The following is a 21,253-nucleotide window of genomic DNA, read 5'->3' as shown; positions in this document are numbered from 1 at the left end:
TCAAAGGGTGATATGGGTAAATACAAACCTGTTAGTTTAACTACTGTTCCGGGGAAAAAAATGGAGTCACTGGTTAAAGAAACATTGTAGGATCATATAGACAACTAAATTCCATAAACTAAATGCAAAGACCATAGTGGACAATTATCCGATCCCAAACATGTCCGAAATTTTGGATGTGCTGGGTAATGCACATTATTTTAGTTCATTAGATTTAGAAAGTGGTTTCTACCAGATAAAAGTCCATCCCTCAGATCGATACAAAACTGGTTTTACCACTTGTGATTCATTATTTCAATACAGGAAAATGCCATTCGGGTTGAAAAATGCTCCAAGCTCATTTGTTCGTGCTGTCTTTGATACTACAAGCTTTACAAAAGGACTCAATTTTACTACAATCAGGGGAAGTGGAAAGTGAAAAAGACCTGGAGTAATTGTGCAGCCAAATATGAAGTTTGCTGAGCAGTGCAGACTGGCAGCCAGGGCAGGTCATGGAGTCTTTTCAGTGATATATAGGAATTTTGCTAGCAGGGAGGTGATAATTCCGTTATACAAGGCAATGGTCAGGCCACACCTAGAGTACTGTGTACAGGTCTGGAGGCGTCATTTTAGGAAGGATGTAGAGTTGCTAGAATGAGTACAAAGAAGGGCAACAAGATTGGTGAGGGGAAGAACAAAGGGGTGCTCTTAGCAAGAAAGGCTTAAGTTCTACAAATTGCAGTGCCTGGAGAATAGGCACCTGTGAGGTGATCTGATTGAGGTGTATAAGGCCTTGAATGGGTTGAGCAAGCTGAATACTGATGGGATTCTTCGTTTTGCTCAGACTAAGAACCTGAGGGGCCACAGTTTCAAATTGAGGAAAGATAGTTGTAGAATAGATGTGCGGAAATTTTCCTTTAGCCAGTGGGTAGTTGATTGGTGGAACAGGCTTCCATCTTTTGTTGTGGAAGCTAATAGCCTAAATAAATTTAAGGCTGAGCTGGACAGGCATTTGGAACGAATGGAGGGATGAAATGGGAGGGGTTTTTTTTTTTTTTTTTTTTTTTGGCTGATGCTGCATAAGCATGCTTTCTTGCATCGTATACCTCTACTAATGCTAAATCAATTTTCAGATCACAAGACTGCAGTTATAGTTTAGATACATGAATGGGTTTGTTAAGGGGAGGTCTTGTCTGACCAGTTTGATTGGACACTATGATGTGGTCACAAAGGAACTGGATACAAAAGATAATTTTGATATCATTATATACTTGGATTTCAGGACACTTTTGATGCTGTTTCACATGGAAGATTGCTGTACAAATTGGAGCAGTGTGGTATTAAGGGCAAGGTGTTGCTATGGATAAAGGGATGGTTTAGTGGGTGAAGACAGAAAGTGGTAATCAATGGACACTGCTCTTTGTGCGCTAATATTATTAGTGGAGTCTCCTAGTTTTTTGATTTTGGGCCCATTGTTACTACATTCAGATACTACATTCAGGTACTAACCTGAATGTAGTATCTGAATGTAGTACTATGCACTGGTGATACAGTGCAGTACTACATTCAGGTACTAACCTGAATGTAGTACTGCACTGTATCACCAGTGCAGTACTACATTCAGGTTAGTGGAGAATGAAAAAGACCTGGGGGTAATTGTGCAGTTAGATATGAAGTTTTGTGAGCAGTGCAAACAGGCTGCTAGAGATGCAGCTCATGGAGTTTTGTCAGTGATATATAAGAACTTTGATATGTAAGGGATAAGGAGGTGATTATCCCCTTGTATAAGGTAATGGCCAGCCCACACCTTGAGTACTGCATACAGGTATGGAGGCCTCATTTTAGGAAGATTGTAGAGCTGCTGTAATGAGTACGGAGAAGGGTAACGAGATTGGTTAGAGGAACAAAGGGTTGTTAATGTTAAAAGGTTAATGTTAAACTCTTAGCTAGAAAGGCTTAAGTTCTGCAAATTGGAGATTAGGCACTTGCGTGGTGATCTGATTGAGGTGTTTAAGGCCTTGAATGGTTTGAGCAAACTCAATGCTGATGGGATCCTTCCTCTTGCTCAGACTACACAATTGAGTGGGCATAAATTCAAATTAAAGAAAGACAGTTGTAGAATAGATGTGCAGAAATTTGCCTTTAGCCAGCAGGTAGTTTATTGCAAATATTCTTAAATAAATTCAAGGAAGAACTGTACAAACTTTTAGTGCAAATGGATAAGTGAATGGGAAATGTTTTTTTTTTTTTTTTTTTTTTTGGTTGATTCTGTATGAGCTTGCTTTCTTGCATCATATGCTCTACTAATACTAATGCTAAAAGTTTTTCCCTTAACATATAAAATTCTAAGTGAAGGGGTTGCTGGAATTTGTTTGTTCTATCAGTTTATTTGCTGTAAACCATTTCATTTTAAATGGGTTTGTCTATATTCTGCATTAAATAATGTGTATTACATGGAATATGCAATTTTGTTCGTATTAATATTTTATATTAAAACAAATTATCTTGTAATAAAAAATATACTCAGATTCAAATTTTTATTTTTTTTCTGCCTTTGTAAAGTTGTTTCTTTTCAGAATTCATTATTACCATACAACATAAAAAATTTGAAAGATGGAAGTCTCCACTAAAATGAAATACTGTATTATTGAACCTGGTAATTTGAAGTGATGCAATTTTCTACCTTTAAGTTTTAAATTATCATGGTTTTTTAAGGTTTTCCTTAGCCAGATTCTCATAGGATTATGAAGCATAGATTACAAATGCCTTGTATGTTGTGTGAAGCCACAGCTTTTGTGATATGCAGTTTATGTTACACAAAGCAGCTTCACATTCCTATATTCTGCACCTTTTCGTTGCTTAAAATGCAAATATTTTTAAAATCATTCATAATGATATTCTACTGCATATGTGTGATTTATTTTCGTTATGCCAAAGATGTTTTGAGACCGCTGTCTCTCTTTCTCTGACATAAAAATGGGTATGTGTGTTTTCATCATTAGATGGATCATGTTAACTCTTTAAAATATTTCCATGTGTTGATGATAACAGAAATTACTTTTTTTTTTGAATTTCTGTACCTAAAGAGTCCAGTTCAGAATATAAAACACAAAAGGTGACTTCATTAAAGATTACATACTGATGTTAAAAATGGAACAGGATTAGCACAGTTCTTCAGATATGAATATATCAGAATTTCATGTCATTTAAATAGCTTTTAAATTAAAAGAAAGATATTGACTAATTTTACAGCTGAAAGCTTGAAGTACTGTTGATTATCTATTAAGATTCTTAGCAAAGCTTATTATCTTAGTACTCACCTCTAGATCCGTATTGGTTAGGGTTAAATTTACATAAAGGAAAGTAATTTTTAATAGATTAATTAATTTAAAAACATGTCTCTAGGAAGAGGAAGTGCACCACTTTTTCCTGGTTGTCATTTATAAAATTATACGAAGAAGATTCGCGTGTTGAAAAACCAAGAGCTGGATTAGAAGCTTTCGATGTCGTCGTCATCAGTTAGTGAGTGACATGAGTTGTGAGCGTTGATTTATAGTATCGTAGTACCCAGAATGCATTACGTTGAACACGTGGAAATTTGATTTGTGTGAGCTGTGCATTATTGGTGATAGATTCGTGGGTAATTTATTGTTTAAAATTTCGTATGATCTATTTTGGTGGAACCATTCTGTAGCTAGAGCTTTGTACTGGAATATCTTATAATTCAATTTAAGTTTAATTAGTGTAATTGCGTTATCTATTAATGGATCATGATTAAAAGAGTGTACGTGCTGACTGAGTTCAGTTCCTGGTTGGTCTGATTTGAAACTATTATAATGATATGCTCTTGTGTTGGCTGTTGTGGAAGTTCCATTTTTTGTGGTGGTGCTACCTATGTAGCATGCATTACATCCAGATTGGCATTTTATAAGTTATATTATATTCTTTATGTCTTAAATATTGTATTTATGTTTCTCTGTATTTGCTGAAAAAAGTACTTAGTTAATTATACGATGAAAAAATCAGTGTAATGTTTGTCCCTCTAAAAATATTCCGGAGCTGAGGTGCAAGTTGGCTATGATACAGAAGTGTGACTATTGTAGTAGTAGTAGTATTAGTAGTAGTAGTGGCACATGATGCAAGAAAGCAAGTGTAGGAGCTTATGCAGCATCAGCCAAAAAAAAAAAAAAAAAAATCATCACGCCATTCCCTCCAAATGCCTGTCCAGTTCCTCCTTAAATTTATTTAACCTATCAACTTCCACAACGACAGATGGAAGTTTGTTCCAGCAATTAACCACCCGCTGGCTAAAGGCAAATTTCCGCACATCTATTCTACATCTGTCCTTTCTTAATTTGAACTTATGTCCCCGTAGGTTCGTAATCTGAACAAGTGGAAGGATCCCATCAGAATTCAGCGTGCTCAACCCATTCAAGGCCTTATAGACCTCAATCAGATCACCGCGCAGGTGCCTAGTCTCCAGCCACTGCAATTTGCAGAACTTAAGCCTCTCTTGGTAAGAGAATCCCTTCATTCCCCTCACCAATCGTGTTGCTCTTCTCTGTACACGCTCAAGCAAATCTACATCCTTCCTAAAATGAGGCCTCCAGACCTGTACGCAGTACTCAAGGCGTGGCCTGACCATTGCCTTATACAGAGGGACAATCACCTCCTTTTCCCTGCTAGCAAAATTCCTATATATCATTGACAAAACCCCATGACCTGCCCTAGCAGCCTGTCTGCATTGCTCAGAAAACTTCATATCTGACTGCACAATTACTCCCAGGTCTTTTTCATTTTCTACCACCTTAAGTGTAGTACCACACAGTTGGTACGTTTCTCTGGGGTTACTTCTACCCATATGCAGTACTTTGCATTTGTCAAGGTTGAACTTCAGTTGCCACTTCTTAGCCCATCTGCCCAAATTATCTAGATCCTGTTGCAGTAGCACACTGCCATTACTGTCATTAACAACCCTGCCAACCTTTGTGTCATCTGCAAACTTCGACATTAAGCCTGATATACCTTCATCAATATCATTGATAAATACACAAAACAACAGTGGACCCAACACCGAACCCTGTGGGACTCCACTAATAACATTAGTCCATGAAGAGCAGCACCCATTGATTACCACCCTCTGTCTTCTCCCACTTAACCATCCTTTTATCCATTGTAGCAACTTACCCTTAATACCATTCTGCTCCAATTTGTACAGTAGTCTTCCATGCGCAACAGTGTCAAAAGCTTTCCTGAAATCCAAGTATATGATATCAAAATTATTTTTCGCATCCAGTTCCTTTGTGACCACATCATAATAACCAATCAAATTTGTCAGACAAGACTTTCCCTTAACAAACCCATGCTGTGTTTGAATTATTGCTGCAGTCTTGTCTAGATGATCCTGTATTTTGTATTTTGTGTATGATCAGTACTAATGTTAACAATGCGAGGATTATTAATTTTTTCTTTTACAGCTAATATGGTTTCTTGAATTAACTCTTTGGGATATTTTCTAGCTATAAAGGTTTTTGTTAGGTATAGTAGTTCTGTAGTCAAATTGTCCTGGGAATGATTGTATTTAATCACATTGTAGATTTGGTTGTATAATACTGATTTTTTTGTGTTGTTAGGGGTGGGAATGAAAATGTAGGAATTTTCCTGTATGTGTCTTTTTCCTGTATGTTCGCGTTTTGAGTTTGTTATCGAATTTATATATGGTCAGATTTAAAAAATTAATACTATTATCTTCTAGTTCCAAAGTATATTTTAGTCTGTTGCGGATGGAATTAAATTTTTGTAGGAGTTCATCGATGGTGGTTTTATTGCTCATTAGTATTAGCATTAGTAGAGGCATTTGATGCAAGAAAGCAAGCTTATGCAGCATCAGCCAAAAAAAATAAATAAATAAAATAAAATAAAATAAATAAATAAATAAAAAATAACCACTTCCACTTCACACCTCTGTTCGTTCGAAATACCTGTCCAGTTGAGCCTTAAACTTATTTAGGCTATGACCTTCCACGACAAGGGATGGAAGTGTGTTCCACCAAACAACCACCCGCTGGCTAAAGGCAAATTTCCTCACGTCTATCCTACATCTGTCCTTCCTCAATTTGAATTTATGCCCTCTCACGTGATTATTCTGAGCAAGAGGAAGAATCCCATCAGCATTGAGCATGCTCAAACCATTCAAGGCTTTATACACCTCTATCAGATCACCTCGCTGGTGCCTAGTCTCCAGACACTGTAATTTGCAAAACTTAAGCCTTTCTTCGTAAGAGCACCCCTTTGTTCCATTCACTAATCTTGTTGCCCTTCTCGGTACTCGTTCCAGCATCTCTACATCCTTCTTGAAATGAGGCCTCCAGACCTGTATACAGTACTCTAAAGTGTGGCCTGACCATTGCCTTATACAAGGGAATAATCACCTCCTTATCCCTGCTAGAAAAATTCCTATATATCATCGACAATACACCATGAGCTACTCTTGCAGCCCGTCTGCACTGCTCAGAAAACTTCATATCTGCCTGCACAACCACCCTCAGGTCCCTTTCATTCTCTACCACTGTCAGTGTAGTACCACAGAGTTGATATGTTGCTCTGGGGTTGCTGTTTCCCATATGTAGTACTTTACATTTGTCAATGTTAAACTTCATTTGCCACCTCTCAGCCCATCTGCTCAACCTTTCCAGATCCTGTTGCAGTATCATAGTGTCAGTAGTGTCCTTGACAACCCTGCCAACCTTCGTATCGTCTGCAAACTTGGACATTAAGCTTGATATACCATCATCAGTATCATTTATAAATACAGAAAACAATAATGGACCCAATACTGAACCCTGAGGGACTCCACTAATAACATTAGTATACGATGAGCAGTGTCCATTGATTACCACTCTCTGTCTTCTCCCCCTCAACCACCCCTTTATCCATAGCAGCAATTTGCCTCCAATGCCACACTGCTCCAATTTGTGCAGCGGTATCAAAAGCCTTTCTAAGATCCAAGTATATAATATCAAAGTTATTGACTGTATCCAGTTCTTTTGTGACTGCATCATAGTATCCAATCAAATCGGTCAGGCAAGACTTCCCCTTAACAAAACCATGCTGTGTCTGAGCTATAACTGAAGTCTTGTCTAGATGATCCTGCAGTGCTTCTTTAACCAGTGCCTTCATTAATTTTCTGGGAACAGAAGTTAAACTAACAGGTCTATAATTACTTGTGTCGCCCTTTGATCCTCCTTTGTGAATTGGAGTCACATTTGCACATCTCCAGTCCATGGGTACTTCCCCTGAGTCCAAGGAAGCTCTCATAATTATGGCTAAGGGTTTGCTTACTTCCTTTGCTGCCTCATTTAATATAACTGGATAGATCCCATCCACCCCAGGTGCCTTTCTTGTATTTATCTTCAACAATTTCTCCTCCACTTTACTCTCAGTTATTACAAGATTCTCTAGCTTACTACCAGAGTTGAATACACCTCTGGCATTCCCCTCGCTAAATAACTACTCATGTGTGAATGTCGATTCAAAATATTTATTTAGTTTGTTAGCTACCTGAGCAGGATCATCAACAGTTGACCCATCAATATCAAGTGGACCAATCTGATTCATCCCCTTTCTTCTAGAGTTTACATAAGTAAAGAACTCTTTGCTGTTTTTCTTTGCATCCCTTGCCAAAGATTTCTCGTAATCTGCCTTCGCCTACCTAACCTCCTTTGTAACTTGGTTACAGATCAACTTGTATCTATCATAGGCTTCTGTGTCACGTGTTAATTTGTATGTATCCCATGCAATTTTCTTCTCTGCCATATGTCTCATTAGTTCATCTGACATCCACTTAGGCCTAAACCTTGAACAATATTTCTTAGTTGGTATATAAAGCCTAGTAGCTTCCAAGATAAGTTCTTTGAATGCTTCACATTTTGAATTTGCTGTTGGTAACATCATCAGTTGGACCCACTGTATGGAATTTAAATACTGTCTCAGTCCATCGTAGTCGCCTATACGAAAGCAAAAACCCTTCCCTTTACCCCTGATGGTAGTTACCTCTTTGAGTAAATCCCACTTCAGCACACTGTGATCACTGCCACCTAGTGGTTCATTTACCTGCAGATTCTTAATGCATGAAGAATCACTACTGATAATCAAATCAAGAGTATTACTCCCTCTAGTTGCCTCCCGAACATGCTGATGTAGAAAACAATCATCCAATTAATCCACAAAAGCCTTGCTAGTTTGTGAGTGACCAGCCCCCAAATTCCAGTCAATATCTGGGAAATTAAAATCCCCCATTATAAGACTCTCTGATTTACTGGCCCACTCTATTTCCCTGTTCAGTTTCTTATTATACTCATCAGAGTCATTAGGCCTATAGCACACTCCCACGCTCAATTTTGATCTCCCAATGCTTATGTTACACCAAACTGACTCGACACTGCACTGTCCAGCAATGTCCACTGGCTTCACTTCCTTGGATTTTATGTATTTCTTAACTAATAGCATAACCCCTCCTCCCTTCCTATCCTGTCTATCTTTTCTGTACACATTGTACTCCCCAAATTTCAGTTCTGCATTCCTTATATCTGTGTGACACCAAGTCTCTGAAATCCCCACAATATCTGCCTTTAACATTTTGAGCAATACTTCAAATTCATCAAATTTATTTACTAAACTCCTAGCATTGGTGTACACGCAGGTATACGTGCACCTGTTTCTATTCTTAGCTACCCTAACACAACCCATGTGTTTATTTGTACCCCAAATGATTCCCAGCAGTCTCTGAAATATCCTGCATCTTATTTTCCAGGCTGCAGCTCATTCCAATAGAAGTAGTGCAAGAATCACTTTCACCTCTGCCATTGGCTACTGTTAATCTATTAGTCCTTGTATCCCCCCCCCAATCTGGCAGTTTTCCGATCCACCTAACACTGCCTCGATAGCATCAGCAAACCTTCTTGCACCCTTTCTATTTAAGTGTATCCCATCCCTGTAGAAGCAGTCTCTCCTGTTAACAAGTACAGACCAGGCTGAAAAAAAATTCTACCCCTTGAGCCTTGCACAATCTTTCCAGGGCCGAATTGATCGACAGGGCTCTCATCATATACTCCCTCCTATCGTGTCTGGGCAGAATTGCAGACACTTTCAAATTCAACCCTAATTCATGGCTTTTTTTCAACAGTGACCTGTACTTGTTAAGTAATTCCGCCGGACATATTATAATTAATATGTCATCTGCATATTGCATGAATAATTTAATCTTAGAAGGAAAGGGTTTAAGTATTTGGTTTTCAATGGTGGCAAGATAAATTTCTGAAAGTGGCAAGATAAATTTCTGAAATTAGAAGAAGTTAATAGTGTTAATTTTTTAAATCTGACCATATATAAATTTGATAACAAACTCAAAATGCGAACATATAGGAAAAAGACACATACAACAGAAAGTGATTCTTGCACTGCTTCTATTGAAATGCAATTGAGCAGCAGCCTGGAAAGCAAGGCAATGGGGATTTCCAGGACTGCTGGGAATCATAGTGGAACAAGTAACTACATGAACTGTGTTAGGGTAACTAAGAGTAGAAACAGGTGCATGTACATCAATGCCATGAGTATAGTTAATAAATTCGATGACCTTGAAGTGCTAGATATCAGAGACGTGATGTAACACAGACATAAGCAGTGCAGAACTGGAATTTGGGGAGTACAATGTGTACAGAAAGGATAGACAGGACAGGAAGGGAGGAGGAGTTATGCAGTTAGCTAAGAAACACATAAAATCTAAGAAAGTGCCTCCAATTGATGTTGGTAGACAATGCAATGTTGAGTCTGTTTGGTGTGAAGTAAGCACTGGGAAAGGAAAAATGAGAGTAGGTGTGTGTGTTATAGGCCTAATGAGTATAATCAGCAGTTGTGCAGAGAAATAGAATGGACGAGTAAATCAGTGTGTTTTATAATGGAGGATTTTAATTTCCCAGAGATTGACTGGAATTTGTGGGTTGGTCACTCATACAAATTCCAGTTTGAGTTACCAACCCACAAATTCCTAGATCTAGCAAGGCTTTTGGGGATTTATTGGATGATTGTTTTCTACAGCAGCATGTACGGGAGGCAATTATAGGGAGTAATACTCTTGATCTGATTATCAGTAGTGATTCTTCATGCATTAAGAATCTGCAGATAAAGGAACCACTATGTGGCAGTGATCACAATGGGCTGAAGTGGGATTTACTCAAAGAGATAACAACCATCAAGGGCAAACGGAAGGGTTTCTGCTTTCGTAAAGGTGACTATGGTGATCTGAGACAGTATTTAAATTCTATAAGGTGGGATCAACTGGTGATGTTACCAACAGCAAATTGAAAATGGGAAGCATTCAAAGAATTAATCTTGGAAGCTACTAGGCTTTACGTAACAACTAAGAAATATTTTTCAAGGTTTAGGCCTAATTGGATGTCAGATGAACTAATGAGACATGGTAGAGAAGAACAATGCAAGGGATATATATAAATTAATGGGTGACATAGAAGCTTATGATAGATATAAGCTGGTCTGTAACCAAGTCACAAAGGAGATTAGGCAGGCAAAGGCAGATTATGACAATCTTTGGCAAAGAATGCAAAGAAAAACAGCAAAGAGTTCTTTACCTGTGTAAACTCTAGAAGAAAAGGGATGAATCAGATTGGTCCACTGGATATTGATGGTTCAGCTGTTGATGACCCTGCTCAGGTGGCTAACAAACTAAATAAATATTTTCCATCTACATTCACACATGAGGAGTTATTGAGGGAGGGGGATGCCAGAGGTGTATTAAACTCTGGCAGTAAGCTAGATAATCTTGTAATAACTGAGAGTAAAGTGGAGGAGAAATTGTTGAAGATAAACATATGGAAGGCACCTGGAGTGGATGGAATCTATCCAGTTATATTAAAGGTGGCAGAAAAGGAAGTAAGCAAACCCTTAGCCATAATTATGAGAGCTTCCTTGCACTCAGGAGAGGTACCCATGGACTGGAGATATGCAAACGTGACACCAATCCACAAATGGGATCAAAGGGAGATACAGGAAATTACAGACCTGTTAGTTTAACTTCTGTTCCAGTGAAATTAATGGAAGCACTGGTTAAAGAAGCATTGCTGGATCATCTAGACAAGACTTCAGTTATAGCTTGGACACAGCATGGGTTTTTTAAGGGGAAGTCTTGTCTGATCAATTTGATTGGATACTGTGATGTAGTTACAAAGGAACTGGATGCAAAGAATTATTTTGATGTCATAGATTTGGATCTTAGAAATGCCTTTGATACTGTTGCACATAGAAGACTGCTGCACAAATTGGAGCAGTGTGGCATTGGAGGCAAATTGTTGCTATGGGTAAAGGGATGGTTGAGTGGGACAGAGAGTGGTAATCAATGGACACTGCTCTTCGTGGAGTCCCTCAGGGTTCAGTGTAGGGTCCATTTTTGTTTTCTGTATTTATAAATGATATTGATGATGGTATATTGGGCTTAATATCCAAGTTTGCAGATGATACGAAGGTTAGCAGGGTTATTAATGACACTAATGACAGTATGCTGCTGCAGCAGGATCTGGAAAGGTTGGGCAGATGGGCTGAGAGGTGGCAAATGAAGTTTAACATTGACAAATGTAAAGTGCTGCAAATGGGAAGCAGTAACCCCAGAGTAATGTATGAACTCTGTGGTACTACACTGACAGTGGTAGAGAATGAAAAGGACCTGGGGATAATTGTGCAGGGAGATATGAAGTTTTCTGAGCAGTGCAGATGGTCTGCAAGAGTAGCTCATGGTGTCTTGTCAGTGATATAGAGGAATTTTTCTAGCAGGAGGTGATTATTCCCTTGTATAAGGCAATGGTCATGCCACACCTTGAGTACTGTATACAGGTCTGGAGGCCTCATTTTAAGAAGGATGTAGAGCTGTTGGAATGAGTACAGAAAAGGGCAAGAAGATTAGTGAATGGAACAAATGGTCGCTCTTACGAAGAAAGGCTTAATGTTTGCAAATTACAGTGTCTGGAGATTAGGCACCTGCAAGGTGATCTGATTGAGATGTATAAAACCTTGAATGTTTGAGCATTCTCAATGCTGATGGGATCCTTCCTCTTGCTCAGAATAATGGCCTGAGAGGGTATAAATTCAAATTAAAGAAAGTCGGTTGTAGGATAGATGTGCAGAAGTTTGCCTTTAGCCAGCATGTGGTTGATTGCTGGAACAAACTTCCTTCTGTCATTGTAGAAGTTGATAGCTTAAATAGATTCAAGGCAGAACTTGACAAACATTAGTAGCGAGTGGATGGGTGAAATAAGTTTTTTTTTTTTTTTTGGCTGATGTTATATAAGCTTGCTTTCTTGCATCATGTGCCTTTGCTAATGCTAATTTAATAGTCTCTGGCAGAGTAGTAGTTGCAGTAGGTGGGACTGTTACCGGAGTATTGCTAGAACAAACACTTTACATTGTTCTGTAGGTGGCTGCTTTGGGGATGATAGCACTGATCGAGCCCAGTCGGCAGTTGAGATGGATGGAGGTTCTGTGACTGCCGTTTGTGTTGCAGCTGACTGTTATTTTTTGGCTGCTGCAGCATATGTAATTTTTGGCATGCTGAACATAACTTTCTTCTTAACTTCCTGGTAGGTGACCTTTTGTTCAACTTTGTATTTCTGAATCTCTTTTCCTACCCTCCAGAGTTCACATGCTTTTGAGTACGCTGGTTGCTGGCCTTTACAATTTGGGTATCATGGCGTTTCTGCATTGCAGTTCATTTGTGTATGAGCTTTGGACCGCAGTTCAGGCAGATGGTATCCCCTCGATATACTGTTTGCGAGTATCCAAATTTTTGACACTTGAAGCATCTGATTGGGTTAGGAATGTAAGGTCGCATGTGGCAATTCAGGTATCCAGCTTTGACTAATGATGGTATAGTTGGTGTACTAAATGTGAGAATAATGTTCCTAGTGGGAACAAGTTCACCATCTTTTTTAATCATTATCTGCTTTGCTTGAACTACTTTTTGATTTTGTAGTTCTTCCACTATCTGATATTCAGTGACATTCATCATGTCCCACCCTGCTAATACTCCTTTGGAACTATTTAATGTAACATGAGGGGTGACCTGTACGGTATTCCACCAAAAGTTGACAATTTCAGTAGAGCCAGAGAATGCTGATGCTTAGCTGTTCGACTAGCAGATCTCTAGATCAGAGTCTTTTCACCCTTTTCGGTGAACCAGCCACACTTTCTAAACATTTCTGGATTAGAAATGGTGAAAGTGCACTCACAGGTTTGGCAGAAAGAGAATGTAATATGAGTAACGTTGAATATTCCAGCTGATTCTCATTTTTGCGTAGTCTCCTAGATTGTAATTCGTCATGTAACCTGGAGGAAAAGGATAACTTTTCCTCCAGGTTACCGGCCCTACCACGTGGAGGCAGGAGCGGTGCCACCAGTGACCAAGTGATTAGTGGTTAGTGTGTTAGTTCTATATACAAGAAGAAGAAAGGTACCTTTCCTTAGAGAAGGCGCTTTGAAATTCGCTTTCAGATTTGCTTTGATCACTTGTTTGGCACTCGGGGCCACATGGGGCACCTCCGTAGCCAGGTGGGAAGGAGCAGCAGTGCGTAGCACATGCTTCTTGATTAGACCGGGGTTCGAGCCCATCACCACCAAACACGGAGGATGCGGAAAGGTCATGGAATGACCACTGCATATCCCGGAGCATTAGCATTAGCATTAGTAGAGGCATTTGATGCAAGAAAGCAAGCTTATGCAGCATCAGCCAAAAAAAAAAAAAAAAAAAACCCACTTCCACTTCACCCCTCTGTTCGTTCAAAATACCTGTCCAGCTGAGCCTTAAACTTATTTAGGCTATCAACCTCCACCACAAGGGATGGCAGTCTGTTCCACCAACCAACCACCCGCTGGCTAAAGGCAAATTTCCGCACGTCTATCCTACATCTGTCTTTCCTCAATTTGAATTTATGCCCTCTCAGGTGATTTTTCTGAGCTAGAGGAAGAATCCCATCAGCATTGAGCATGCTTAAACCATTCAAGGCTTTATACACCTCTATGAGGTCACCTCGCTGGTTCCTAGTCTCCAGACACTGTAATTTGCAAAACTTAAGCCTTTCTTCGTAAGAGCACCCCTTTGTTCCATTCACTAATCTTGTTGCCCTTCTCTGTACTCGTTCCAGCAGCTCTACATCCTTCTTGAAATGAGGCCTCCAGACCTGTATACAGTACTCTAGGTGTGGCCTGACCATTGCCTTATACAATGGAATAATCACCTCCTTATCCCTGCTGGAAAAATTCCTGTATATCATTGACAATACTCCATGAACTACTCTTGCAGCCCGTCTGCACTGCTCAGAGAACTTCATATCTGCCTGCACAATCACCCCCAAGTCCCTTTCATTCTCTACCACTGTCAGTGTAGTACCACAGAGTTGATACGTTGCTCTGGGGTTGCTGTTTCCCATGTGTAGTACTTTACATTTGTCAATGTTAAACTTCATTTGCCACCTCTCAGCCCATCTGCTCAACCTTTCCAGATCCTGTTGCAGCAGCATAGTGTCAGTAGTGTCCTTGACAACCCTGTCAACCTTTGTATCATCTGCAAACTTGGACATTAAGCTTGATATACCATCAGTATCATTTATAAATACAGAAAACAATAATGGACCCAACACTGAGCCCTGAGGGACTCCACTAATAACATTAGTCCACGATGAGCAGTGTCCATTGATTACCACTCTCTGTCTTCTCCCCCTCAACCACCCCTTTATCCATAGCAGCAATTTGCCTCCAATGTCACACTGCTCCAATTTGTGTAGCAGTCTTCCATGTGCAACAGTATCAAAAGCCTTTCTAAGATCCAAGTATATAATATCAAAGTTATTCCCTGCATCCAGTTCTTTTGTGACTACATCATAGTATCCAATCAAGTTGGTCAGGCAAGACTTCCCCTTAACAAAACCATGCTGTGTCTGAGCTATAACTGAAGTCTTGTCTAAATGATCCTGCAGTGCTTCTTTAACCAGTGCCTCCATTAATTTTCCTGGAACAGAAGTTAAGCTCACAGGTCTATAATTACTTGTGTCAGCCTTTGATCCTCCTTTGTGAATTGGGGTCACATTTGCACATTTCCAGTCTATGGGTACCTCCCCTGAGTCCAAGGAAGCTCTCATAATTATGGCTAAGGGTTTGCTTACTTCCTTTGCTGCCTCCTTTAATATAACTGGAGAGATCCCATCCACCCCGGGTGCCTTTCTTGTGTTTATCTTCAACAGTTTCTCCTCCACTTTACTCCCAGTTATTTCAAGATTCTGTAGCTTACTGCTAGAGTTGAATACACCTCTGGCATTCCCCTTGCTGAATAACTCCTCATGTTGAATGTCGATGCAAAATATTCATTTAGTTTGTTAGCTACCTGAGCAGGATCATCAACAGTTGACCCATCAATATCAAGTGGACCAATCTGATTCATCCCCTTCCTTCTAGAGTTTACATAAGTTATATTTAAGTTATAAGTTATAAGTTAAATAAGTTATATTTATTAAGCATTATGGCCTTAGTTGCTAATGCTCCTAAAAACCAAATAACAACAACAACAACTCGGGGCCACAAAAAAATTTGTGCATGCTGCTGCTGTTGATGGTGATGCATATTTGTTATTGTTTACTTATTCTTGGTTTACAAAAAAAGTAAGTATGTATTTTGTGTGTTTTTCACTATAAACTTATTATAGTAAAAGTAAGAAGTATTTCTGAATATAAATTTCCATTCTTAATATAGAAATTTAAATGAAGACTGGCACCCATAAATGAATACTTCTCTTAATTTTTTTATAACATATACCTTGTTTATATTATATAAATTAATATTGATGTTACATCAATAAATAACTTTTGAAATTTTCAGCTTTGTATCATCATTTATTTGTAGTGAGAAAATTCTATTTAGATGCATTATAAGAATAAAATTAGTGATAAGGATTCACTTACTAAAAACAATGCTGTTTGTTCATGTGTTAATAATAAATATTTAAATATGTATCAATATGAAAACTAAGGAACTCTACAATATAACAATACCTTAAGTTCTTTAAAAGGTACTTTTCTGTAATTTTGGTTAATTAATAAAATTTACAAGTTAATAAATTTTAAAACTCACTATTCCAATATTATGCTACAGCATTGATGTTTTTAATTTTATATAATGTAAACAAATTTGGTATCATGGATTTACCTACTGCTGAGTGCCAAGAATTGCCATTCAAAAATATAACCTATAAACAGTTTACCATAAAAAAAATTGCACTGGAAAAACTTGTTCGCAGAATTGATTCAGTTACCAGTTGATAACCTTGCTAAAATTAGTTTTTTGTAGAATAGTTCATTTTGAAAAACTTGACGTTCAAAAAATCGAAATTCAAACAATTAATTTTTAAAAAATGTCTGCCCCAAAAAATATAGCAGAAATAACATTTATTCTAATCAAAATTTTGATACTTATATATTAAACATGGTGCACATTGCTTGAATTACACAATTTGGTTGTATTTTATTATTATTTTTTATAGGCATGGTGCTCTTACAGTTGATCGGTTACTCATGGTATATGATTTAAGGGTGATGAGAAGCATGACTCCCATCCAGATGATGATACAACCTTTTTTACTTAGATTTCTTCCAGCATTTACTTCTCGTTTATGTGTTGTTTCTCAGGTATAACAAAAGCTTAATTTTTATTAAAATACTTTGCAGATTAACACTCTTTCTGTTGAATTTTCTAATGAACTTTTTGACCAAGGATTGAATACCATGGGATTGAGTCAATCTTGATTGGAAGGGGCAAAGAAATTTTTTGCTTTCTTCTTGCTGTGAGGAATTAATCAACCTCCAGTGAAGATTGTTTGACAGAAATATCAGGTTTTCCTTCTGTCAAATTGGAAAAAAAGTTGAACAGTAGTATGGTTTCCCTCCAAGTGGATTAAAAATATGATGCCACATATTTTGCCACATATCAGGAAGCAGTGAACATGTTAAACTACTAAAATTAATGTTTACTATTCATATTTTGCCAAAACATGTTTTATTATGTCATAAAAATCATACTTCAATGCATACTTCAATGTTTGTTGAATTGAAGTATGCAAAGCATTTATACTTCACTATACTCCATTGATTGTGTTACATATATAATTAATTTTATACTTGTTTATATTTGTAAATTAACATAAATTCAATATATAAAATAAAAATTAGTTGAAAAACTTCTGTTAATGTTTTCTTTATATAAAAGTGAGTTGTAAATGTTGATTCCAAAGGCTAAATAGTTATTATATTGATTACTATTTTCTAATGAATTTTTTGATTATTTTCTAATGAACTTTTAAAAAAAAATCTGAGCTCAGCAAATATGAGGGCTGATCGTTTAATTTGTGGACTGGTGCAAGATTTTATGTTTACCGCACAAACTTTCCATAACTGCCACTAGAGGCGCTCTCCCTGATTGCTACTTAGCAGACCCTGTGCACATGCCAGTACTTGTCAAGCCAATGTTGCGTGGAAAGTTTTTTTAGCTACCTGTCAATGACAATCGGTTTTCTTTGTAGGATGGCCATATTCCTGTGTGACCGAACTTTCTGATGTGAAATGGTTTCTCCATCAAGAAAATTCCAGGCCTCATATGACTAATATTGTGCACTCGGTGATTGCTGCCATCGGTGCCAAGGTTCTGCCAGATCCACCTTATTCATCGTACTTAGCTCCATGTAATTTCTTCAGTGGCAGAAGTGTGTAAAGTTCAAGGGAGAGTATTTCGAGAAGGAGAAATCCACAGAAGATTCCGATGATGACAATTAAGATCTTGCACCAGTCTGTGAATTAAATGATCACCCCTCATATATTATTATTTATTATTGCTTTTGAGAGAAAGAGAGAGAGAGAGAGAGAGAGAGAGAGAGAGAGAGAGAGAGAGAGAGAGAGATTAATGAAATGGGTAGGCAACAGGTTTCTCTTACATAGCATCTATTACTGTTTAGTTCTTAAGCCAGAGACAATAAAAGGGACTGACTAGTTGGTGGCATATACCCAGTAATTTTGAAGGAGGTGTCAAGAGAGTGTACTGAATCATTAAGGTAAATTTATGGGAGCATCTTTGGACTTGGATCAGAGAAGTGCGAATATATAACCAGTATATAAAGGAAGTTCTAAGAGAGTCAGTCTGATTTCAGAAAAAATAATGTAGGCAATGATGAAGAGTATAATACACATATAGAGACATTCAGATAGAAATAGAATTGTGATGGAAACACAGCATGATTTTTTAAGGAAAAATTTTTGTGCTCAACTAACCTGGCTACCTTTTTTGACATGGTTCATTATGAGATAGATATAGGAAATGATCAACATTGTTTATTTGGATTTTAAAAGCATTTGACAGTCCTGCAGCAGAGGTTATTGTATAAGCTGTAATACATTGGGATCATGGATAAGATTGCATGAATCAGTCGCAGGTTTGCCGCGACAGGCGATAGAAGATTGTGTTTAATGATTACTCTTCTACTCTTCAGATTAGGCTAATGTGAGAAATGAGGTTCTGCAAGGATCAGTTCTAGGATCACTACTGTTTCTGATTTTCTTAAATGATATTTATGAAGGACAGAGGGTGTGATGTGAAAATTTGCAGATGATGTAAAGATTGGGAGAGTGGTTAATGATCAGTGCTCTTTCAGGATGACTTGGATAGGCTTCAAGGATGGTCAGAAAAGTGGTTTAATACAGGAAAATGCATAATCTTAAATGTGGGAATAGCAATTAGATAGGGAACACAGAGGACCCATAGTGTTTTGTTGATGATTTATTGATACATTTGTTTATGAAGATAAGGTGGTCATAATTCCATCATATGAAGCAATTGTATAACTGCACTTGGAATGTTGTGTCCAAGTATGGAGACTACACCCCTCCCTAGAAAAAAGAAGAAATCGAGCTTCTAGAAAGAGTCAAAAAGATGGCAGTCTGGTGAGATCTGCAAAAGGGCACCCATATGAGGAAGGGTTTCAAATTTGGGAGCTACAGAGCCGGGTAACCAGGCATCTTGAGGGGGAGGAGAACCTCATTGAGGTCTATAAGGCTCCGAGAAAGGGTAGTAAAATAAACAAAGGATTCTAGAACCAAGGGGCCATAAATTCAAATTACAGAGGATGAGATTTAGACTGGATTGTGGGAAGTTGTATTTCAGCCAGCAATTTGTTTAATTACTGGAATAAGTTATTCCAGTAATAAGTTTATTTTTTATTTCATTTTATTTATTTATTTTATTTTTATTATTATTATTTATTTTTTTATTTTTATTTTTGGCTGTTGCAGCAGAAGTGTAGACTTCCTTGCACTGGCTAATATTAATACCAGAACATAGCTACTAACTGTGGAGAATCCATAATTGGCAGCTATACTATAGTATTATGATAAAGAATCCATAATTGGCAGCTATACTATAGTATTATGATAAAGAATCATAATTGCCAGCTATACTATAGTACTGTATTATGATAAAGAATCCCTAATTGGCAGCTATACTATAGTACTGTATTATGATAAAGAATCCCTAATTGGCAGCTATACTATAGTATTATGATAAAGAATCCATCTCTTGCAGCTTGATTTAACCCATCTCCATCATAATGTAGTTTGTTATGTAGCTTCCCTCTGTTTTTGTGCAATAACAATTTCCCCCCCTGTTTTCATTTTACAAAAAAATTTAGGAACACTACGTTAAAATTAGAGGCTTTTAAAAATTCAGTGAATTTTTTATTTTTATTAATGAATAGTCATAATTATGATAATAGTTTGCTGTAATTGTTCAGTTAGCCATTAAAAAAAAGAAAGAAAAAAAAAAGCTAACTTTATTTTGCAGCTGTTTCATTTCCAGCATAGTGCATAAGATATGGCTCATGGATGACATCCACTCTCAATTTAAAAAGCATGTGACCCATGTATAAACCCTCTCTCAATTTAGAAAGCATATGGCCTGTGGCTAATACCATCTCTCAGTTTAGAAAGTGGCAAAGATTAGTAAGGGAACTTTAAAGTTTATTAGAAATGAATATCATTAAATATTTATTTTCAAATAAAATAAATGTATCGGATGGCAACTCCTCTAACTCACATTGCTGATAGAGTCTAGAAATACAAGCCAAAGTACTACTCTCTCCTGTCAATTAATTATTAACAGCTGCTTTCCTTGTCATTCACCGTTATAAGAGACCACTGAGAGATGAGTACAGAGACAGTACATCGTAAACATCAAAACAGGTTAATGGATGACGAAATGGAAAGTAGTATGTCACAATATTCATGGCAAGCTTAATTGAAAATATTTTATGTATACAGTAAAGAATCATTAGTGAAGTTGTGCCATTGAGTTGATTTGTGCACCAATATGATTCATTGAAGTTTTACAACTTCACGCCCATAGCAACAGTTTTCTGATTTTATAAATAAATTTGGTAAATTGTGGAAGTAGTTTGGTGGTTATCTGACTTTCTATCAAAGCATGTTTCCTTATGGCAGTTGAAGGTAGTAGTAATAGCAAATGATGCGAGAAAGCAAGCTTATATAGCATCAGGAAAAAAAAAAACAGTTCACCCATCCGTATCCTCCAAGGATTTATCTAGTTCTCCCTTCAATTTAATCAACCCATCCACTTCCACAGCAACAGATGGAAGCCTGTTCCCAACAATCAACCACCTGCTGGCTAAAGACAACCATCCTTCCTTAACTTGAATTTATGCCCCCTCATGTGTGTAGTCTCAGCAAGTGGAAAATACCATTAACATTCAGCTTACTCAATCCATTCAAGGCTTTAAACACTTCAGTCAGATACCTAGTCCTGAGATGCTGCAATTTGCAGAACGGGAACATTTCTAGGTAAGAGCACCCTTTTGTTCCCTTCGCTCCACCCGTTTCAGCAGATGACAAAACCCCATGAGCTGCCCTGGCAGCATGTCTGTACTGCTCAGAGAATTTCATGTCTGACTGCACAATTACCCCTGGGTTTTTTTCATTCTCTAATATCCTGAGAGTATCACATAGATGATAAGGTATTCTGGGGTTACTGCTACCCATGTGCAGTACTTTGCATTTGTCAATGTTAAACTTCATCTGCCATTTCAGGCGCCTCCGTAGCCAGGTGGGAAGGAGCAGCAGTGCATAGCACACGCTTCTTGATTAAACCGGGGTTCGAGCCCGTCACCACC

At 37.8% G+C, this 21,253-nt stretch overlaps 1 protein-coding gene across 2 annotated transcripts in view; it reads left to right on the top strand.

The window, feature by feature from the left end:
- The window catches only part of PAN2 (PAN2-PAN3 deadenylation complex catalytic subunit PAN2), a 588,859-nt gene that overhangs the window by 87,885 nt on the left and 479,721 nt on the right, over positions 1 to 21,253 (top strand). For both annotated transcript variants that reach the window (XM_090383685.1, XM_090383686.1), the window contains exon 6: positions 16,571 to 16,715. In XM_090383685.1, the coding sequence (XP_090239811.1) occupies positions 16,571 to 16,715 (145 nt within the window). The remainder of the gene's footprint in view (positions 1 to 16,570; positions 16,716 to 21,253) is intronic.

This window comes from Mastigoproctus giganteus, chromosome 10 (genome assembly GCF_048544385.1).
Source record: "Mastigoproctus giganteus isolate SK-2022 chromosome 10, ASM4854438v1, whole genome shotgun sequence".
In the NCBI taxonomy this organism is placed as follows: Eukaryota; Metazoa; Arthropoda; class Arachnida; order Uropygi; family Thelyphonidae; genus Mastigoproctus; species Mastigoproctus giganteus.
This window is presented reverse-complemented; position numbering and strand designations above follow the sequence as displayed.